Source organism: Sycon ciliatum, chromosome 11 (assembly GCF_964019385.1).
Source record: "Sycon ciliatum chromosome 11, ocSycCili1.1, whole genome shotgun sequence".
In the NCBI taxonomy this organism is placed as follows: domain Eukaryota; kingdom Metazoa; phylum Porifera; class Calcarea; order Leucosolenida; family Sycettidae; genus Sycon; species Sycon ciliatum.
In genome coordinates this window covers 15,261,040-15,269,068 of record NC_088653.1, presented here as the reverse complement: position 1 = coordinate 15,269,068, position 8,029 = coordinate 15,261,040, and the positions used below count along the sequence as shown (strand labels likewise).

The 8,029-nt window shown below is 46.3% G+C and overlaps 1 protein-coding gene across 1 annotated transcript; it reads right to left on the bottom strand.

The window, feature by feature from the left end:
* Positions 1 to 4,929: 4,929 nt before the first annotated feature.
* Positions 4,930 to 7,310, bottom strand: LOC135827129 (uncharacterized). Its single transcript, XM_065339654.1, has 4 exons — positions 7,017 to 7,310; positions 6,174 to 6,821; positions 5,871 to 6,095; positions 4,930 to 5,718 (listed from the first exon to the last, which is right to left on the bottom strand). Exons 1-4 carry the CDS (start codon positions 7,089 to 7,091, stop codon positions 4,930 to 4,932), a joined length of 1,737 nt encoding a protein of 578 aa, XP_065195726.1. The 5' UTR covers positions 7,092 to 7,310.
* Positions 7,311 to 8,029: the final 719 nt, after the last annotated feature.

The window sequence follows — 8,029 nt, the reverse complement described above, 5'->3', positions numbered from 1 at the left end:
CATTGGCTGGAGGTGAAGCATCGCTTTCTTCGAACAGACTGGCCATGATTCATGCAAATCTCAGTCAACTTCGTGTCACTGTCAACGACCAGACGCTCTTTGACAACCCGCTCAAGTTCCAGTGGGATGTGAGTCGTAATACTGAAGGGCAATACTTCTACGATTACAACAAATCCTCCTACCTGCGTGGCTACAATCTGGTTCAAGACTTTTTCGGCAAGACGTATGGAACGCAAATCCCCATCACCGCTGCAGATTACTGCAATCACTACTTTATGGTGCCTATCAACTTGAATCTGGATCGGACCACAGACAATCCAAGATCGAGAGGAAATCTGTCCATCGACTATCAATTTAGCGACGTGACAAACGCCCCCGTGAGGAGACCTAGCGAAAATGGTGCCTCGATCAAAGTCAACCTTCTCTGCATGGACAAGTACTTGTACACCATGAGCAAAGATGAAGGTATCAAAGCCGAAGTTGTATGAATTAATTCCGACCTAGTAGTAAAAGGGCATCATGGAAGGTGGTGACCTGGAGACCAGACATCGTGTCTACGGTGGTGATTTGAAAACATCGAGTCGACAACACGGTGGATTCTTCTGGAAAAAGAGCTTCTGGAAAAACCTAATCGGTGCTGGACCGGATGAGATGGAAAAGCAGATGGCGGAACCCACGACAAAACAAGATGCAATGCAACGCGGTGGACTTGGACCCCTGGCTGCCATGGCAGGAATGACACTTCTTCCCATGCTTTTGGGGAGAGGAGAGTCAGGAGACATTGTGGAAACGCAAATGAAAACAGCTTACAACCCTGCCATGCACCGAGGAGGTCTAGCCATTCCACCAGGATTAGCCGCCAAGGCCATACCACTCCTGACGAACCTGGCTGCTCCCTTGGCCATGGGTACCATGGCATCACTGGGTGACAACGTAATGGATAAAATATTCGGCAGAGGAGTAAGGAAGGGAAGCTCAGCAGGTGCCATGAAGCGCACTAAAAGTCGTCGTCGTCGGCATGCACCGAAGAAGATTCGGCAACGAGCATCTCGAAAAACCAAGAAACCAGCTCGTCAAGTTCGCTCCAAAGGCCGCAGGGCACGAGGAATAAAGAAACAAGGAAGGGCCTTGTTCAAAAAACTAGGACATCGTGCCCTCGACGAAGCTTCATCGTTCCTGTCTGCACCTCGTAGATCCCTAACCCGTCCTGAAACTCCATTTGCTCAAAAAATTCGACAGAACATTAACAGTGCAGGACCGTCTTCTATGAGTTCCGCTCACATCGGTCCATCCTACAACATCTGATCATGGACTTTATCTCGCTCCTTGGACAGGAAATCGGGAGGAAGAAAAAGACTAGTCCCGTAAGGAACGACGATGTTCCGACCACGGCCACTGCTCGACACGGGCTGCACATTCCTGGTCTTCAGTTCGAGTCTAAGGATTGGTTCACGGAAATCATTCCTGCTCTGAAATCCTGGGGTCAAAACGTATTGTTTCTGGGACAGAGCAACATGGGTAAATCCTACTTTCTCATCAAGCTCCTGAAACGTGTGCAACCTGAGCGTATAGTTGTCATCTCCAACACGCCGGCCGATCAGTATCGTCTCCCAAGCCTCAAATCCTTCAAGCATTACAGCACCATGCCCGAGTGTATCGAAGACATGGATCTCCAGCCTAACACCTATGTGATCATTGATGACATCAGAGTGATGGGTTTGAAGCACGGCAGCCAAAGAGAGTGTCTCTACAAGTTCTTCACCATGTACAGTCATCATCATAAGTTGAACGTGTTCTTTCTCTCTCAGAGCTTTGATAACATTAAGGACATGAAGATCAATGCAAACTTTATGTATCTATTTCGCTTCACTGATAAAAGCAATATCAAGCGTTATCTCAATACTCTGTTTGGTGGTGTGTGCACGAAGTCATCCATTATCTTTAGATTGTATGAGAAGTTATTGGCGGTGTGTCGCAGACCTATCCTAACCATTGATTGCTCTTCTAATCAGTACTACACGTATTGCGAAGACACTGCATTAAAGGTGACTTTTGAATAAAAACCTCGTTGATGTGCGTGTTTAGCCGAAAAGTTAGCCGAAAAGTTAGCCGAAAAGTTAGCCGAAAAGTTAGCCGAAAAGTTAGCCGAAAAGTTAGCCGAAAAGTTAGCCGAAAAGTTAGCCGAAACATTTAAAAAAAATTCCAATCATGAATAAGAATGGAGCAACTTACGGTGAAATTCTCAAATGGGCTACCGAGCAGTATACAGAGGGTGGGGTCCAGAAAGGGATCCTTCTCGATACCCAAGCGTAAAAGGTTGCAAACCTTGCAGTTTATGTCGAAACATCCTCAACACATCCTCAAGAAGAGAGTAAATTCGTGGGAAGTTCTCGGTATACCACCACTCATGCGGCAAAAAGGAGGTAATAACTACAATACCTACTTGAAAAGCGTCAAGAAAGTTCTTTCCCAAGTGCCAGATCACAGTTTGAGCACCTCCACCCTGTTGGAACTGCAAGCTGATCCGCGAGTAAAGCGTCTATATGACGCCCACTTCAAAAACAATCCCGATCACATCAGTTACCCGTCTGTGAGAAATGTGATTGCATCCAACATACTCAACTATGATTCCACTACCGATCAAGTTCGCGATTCCGTTGCAGATGTCAGGAAGAAGAGAAAGGCACCTTTAACATCAGTGCCTTTCAATCTATTACAAGACCACGAATTTGACCGATGGATCCTACAAATCCTGGACAGTTTCCTCCGACATACAAATATACCGGCAACCTTTTTGAAGAGCAACTATTTCACAAGCCGATCACAACTGCTGCAACTCTACGATGAAGATCGACTGAGGTTCAGGAGTCGGGTGGAAGCGGCTGCGGATGCCCTGAAGACGCAGACGATGAACGACTACACTACTCTGGTCAACGAGACGAATCGCATCTACATGTCCAGGTACCCATTTGCAACCATAGCGGGTGCGGTGGGAATCCACAAACATGTCGATGGATTCCTTCGATCAGAACGAAAGATTCATGAACTAGCCACCCTAGTGCTAGCTGTACCAGGATCGCAGCTCAAGTTTCAAGATCTCAACGATATGACTTCTACGTATGGTAGAACAACTGAAGCAAAATTGATCCATCCCGAGCATTTCATGATCAGAGCACAAAAGGTGATGGTGGACGATGCATCATTCATTCAAGAGGTTCTGAAGGATAAAAGCAGGATCACTCGTATCATCAAGGATATCCTGAGTGGACGTTCAATGTGATCACGTGCGCGAAAATTTTCAGGCTATGATCAAGAATGGACTACCCTCTCAGCAGTGCCGACATCAAAGGAAGATTGAATGGTGTTGGAGGGTTCGTGGGGTGTACAAGTTACGACCTCTTACCACCCTTGAACAATGGAGACTTTTGTATCGTCAACACCGACAACGTTCTACCGGTGTACGATGCACCGGAAGGTGGACATCATTGGTTGACCGTGTGTCGCGAGCAAAACGTGATCCTGGTTTTTGACAGTTTCGGACGCAGTCTATACACTATGGAGCAAGATTACACTGAACCTGCACTGTGCGATTTCTTTAAAGAAGCCTATGCAGACTGTAAGATCATCACCAACACCCAAGCCGTTCAAGACAGAAGCACAGCAGTATGTGGATGGTATGCCATATTGATGGGAAAGCTATTTTCCAAATATGGTCTGGATGAAGCACTTCGAACTTTCCGAAGAGTCTTCGATGAGGATGAAAAGCTGGAAAACGATCAACTGGTTCTCAGTTTAGGTGTCTTGCGAGGTGGTGGAGCCTTGTGGGATACGAAAGTGCAAAAAGCACTTCATGATGGAAGACAGAAGAAGAAGTCGCAGTCCACACCATTCCACACGCAACTGGCTAACGAATTGCACAAACCCAGACGAGTGCATTTCAAAAGACGCAAGGTGAAGAGCAGGTCTGTGGATCACATCTGGAGTGCCGATCTAGTGGATATGCAACGGTTTGCCCGAAGCAACAAGAACTACAAATTCCTGCTGACCGTCATCGATCTGTACAGTCGCTATGCCTGGGCAGTACCCCTGAAAACCAAAACTGGCTCTGCTGTCAGGGATGCATTCGACATGATCCTGAAAACATCGAACAGGGTACCACAAAAACTATGGGTAGACGAAGGCAAGGAGTTCTACAATGCAACAATGAAGCAATGGGTCAAGGATCACAACATCATCATGTACAGCACCCACAACGAAGGAAAAGCCGTGGTGGTGGAACGCTTCAATAGAACACTGAAAGGCAGAATGTGGCGCCATTTCACGGAGAAAGCTACGACACAGTATCTTGACGTCCTTCCTCAGCTTATGGTCAAGTACAACAGCTCGAAACATCGCAGTATCGGCATGAGTCCCACGAAAGCTTCTCTTGATGGAAAACCAAAAGATGCAGACGTACACTCGAAGCAATCACCAGCAAAATTCAAAGTGGGTGATGATGTGCGTTTGGCTGTAGCTAAACGTCATTTCGAGAAAGGGTACACGCCCAACTGGACAGAGGAAGTGTTCGTGGTAAACGATGTCCTACCCACTGTACCCCACACCTATCGTGTTCAAGACCTGATGGGAGAAGTCATTCAAGGACAGTTCTATGGAGCTGAGCTACAACATGCCAGACACACAGGATTGAGATTCGATAAGGTGTTGAAATACAACAAGAACAGTCGGCTCGTCAAATGGAGGGGTTATCAAGACGAAAAATTCCATACCTGGTTAACAAAGAAGGATGTGAATGATCTCAAAAAGTATTAGCATTTCATATGTACAATGTAGCTCATGCTTTGGATTAACGTGAATATTATGAATCGCATAGTATTTACAATGTATTTCATGAGAAGATATGACATATGCTCTAGTATGTGTGGAAATCCCTCAGTGCTTTGGAATATCCTTGTGTCCGAATGCCAGGGTGTTGATACCATCCTCCAGAATGTAACGCTTACTGTCGAATCCACAGAGGGCAATCTTGCGTAGCTCCTCTCCGTGAATGCAATGTCGTCGACTTCGAAGAACATTCATTGTTCTCTTCAGCTGAGACTCCTCGACGAGACATGTTCGATAATCATCGACGGTTATGGTGTTTTTCAACACGCTTCTCTGCACACCTTTGGCACGCTTGCCATTGTCGTCGTTGTCTTCACAGCGGTATGCGTACATCTTGCTCCGCAAACCAATGAACTCCTTGATGGGTTTGCCACCTAGTTCGTCCTTGAACTTCCCTACCACCTTCTTGTTGACCGTGCTGTACAGGTGGTGGGATGGTGAATAGTTGGATGTGTCATAGGCTGTTATGTTGTTTGACATATCGGTGTACAGATCATCCGTTTCAATATGTACGATCAGACTATCAGTATCAGTGTAGAGCAAACGTACATTTTGTCCATAGCGGGGTAGGAGAACTTCATAGTAAAAGGAATACATCAAGTGCTTCGACAGATTGAGGATGGCTGTACCCACATAAATGGGTTTATTGAGAGTCACCTTTGTCCTGGCAAACTCGATTGCTATCAGATCGTTCTCAAAGGCTACACTGCGGATGTACGAAGGTTTGTTGATGCTTTTCTGGAGACGTGGTTTTTCATCCTGTTCACGAATGAGCTTGATGTTTACCCTGTTTCGAACGTTTTCCATGGTCTTGCCATATACAGCATTGTTCATCAACTACGATAAACAGGCATACAAAGAAAAGACAAGAAAAACAACAATAAGAAAACTGTTATCTTCAGGTCATTCACACTTCCAGTACATACTAGATCCCACACTATCGCTAAATACACACACACACACACACACACATGATGTGGAGTACCCACCTTATAGAAGTCTTTCTCGAAATCAGAAGTTGATAGCTTTCTCAGGTCAGTATTAGTGTCGATGTATGGCTTCATCCATGGGTGTTGTGTGAAGGAGAGCACACGATGCACATCTGTAATCTCCACACCCAAGGACACATACTGCTGCAAGTTTCTGTAGTGCAGAACATAGTGCTCTTTCGGTAGTAGATTTGGCACCAGTTTCTTCGCTTCCAAACCGCTCACCTACAAGAGTACAGTATAGATATACACAAACCTTAGAAGATTAATACAAGCATATCCACCAGATAGACCATGACTTACCATTAGTTTCTCTGCCATGTGGGTCTGATATGGAGAAAGCATATCTCGTGTCACCTTCATCTGCTCAGGAGCCAACGGATAATCATTCATCATGTCATGCACACCATCTGGAATCCTTAAATCGCACTCCACCATGTATCCCGTCGAAGAGTCCATTGGATGATCGAGTACCGTCTCCAGAAGATCATCCGTCACTGCTTCAAAGCAGAAGTCCGACACGGGCAAGGGTTGAGACATGGCCCATCCATATAGATTGTTCGCATCTAAATATTGGATGAAGCTTGACGACTCGTCTGGATTGTATTCCGATAGATATCTGTTGTTGGCGGTGGCGTGTCTAGCGGACACCATGCTTATGCCACCTCTTTTGCCATGCTCAATGAAGTTGAACATGTCAATGTCGGAAATGAGATGAAGGGACACCTTCGTCATTTTCAGCAGCGAATCCCAGGCAAATCCCGGTAAGGTGAGGTAATTAGCGGGATCCAATCCATAGGTTGCGTGAGCAGTTCTTCTGAAGTTTTCGAAAACGTCAGCCAACAGCAGCACATCAGTCTCCAGGTAGAGGTCGTGATAGTCTCCTAGATCTTCACAGTCAAACGCAGTCCATACTGTTTGTGCATAGGCATAGTCTTCATCACTGATACCCTAGGGAATAGAAAATGTACACCAAAAAGAAAAACAAATCAACGAACTTATTTTAGTAGTTCGCCCACACAATCAATTATTTAGTATGAAGCTGCAGGAAGCGTTCAAACACATTTTGGCTTATTTTAGTACTTCGAAGTAAGATGGTGAAAAAAGAAAGAGAGAAAGATCTACTATATCTGTCACACTACTCACCGTGTTCGTTAGCGTTGAGTGGAATGCATCCTTGGGTGGTAGACGCGTTTCTTCGAATTGGTCGTACGACCCCATATATTCATACGGGTAGACACCCTTTCGTGTCAACAGTTTGCGTTCATCCTCGTCTGGAAATCGTGCGGATAGAAGGGCGAATGCATCTGGTGGTGAAGCCGAAACCAACCGGTCTAGGGAGGTGTTCAAGAATGCCAGGCTGTCGATGAACTGGAACTGTCTCCATCCGAATGTGACATATTTTTCACTGTTGATGGGAATCACGTTGATAGCACCGAGACGCTTTGTAACAGTTTTCCCCTGTTCTCTATAACTTTACACTCCCTCGCACCTCATGCGTCTTACGCCTGTCTATTAGCACCTTCATTGGCGCCATTGCCACATGTATACTATCACATTTTGCATATAACTGGTCGAGGCACGCTCAACCAGGCCTCTTACTTTTCAAGTTTGATTAAACCTGTTACACTGGTAGCAGAGGATGGTTCCTACTCTGCTTTTGGCAGGTGTTCTGGTCGCTCTGCTTACGCTCCTCGTACTCGTCGTTCGGCTGATAAACGATATCAAGACCGCTCAGCGCGTTAGCCAAGGAAACCGAACGATACATCCGAACTCGGAACCGTGGGAGCCAACACCCCGCCTTACGAAAGAGCCGCCTGTGTTTGGAGGAGATTCCGCTACATTCAAAGAATGGACGTTTGCAATGGACATGGCCCTACGGTCGTTGGCGCTCCCAAATGCGGCACAGAGGGTCGACTACGCGGCAGGATTTTTGACTGGAAACGCTCGTCTTTGGTTGATAGCGGCATTGGAAGCTAACCAAGTGTTTTCCGACTGGCCTGCTCTGAAAGCGGCACTTGGCGATGTGTACGGACCACGGCACAACGAGGAAACATCGCGTATGGGACTAATTTCCGCAGCGCAGCGCGGATCGCTGGACGCATACATTGCTGCTTTCACTCGCCTCAGCCTGCAAGTGCCGGAAATCGACCACCACA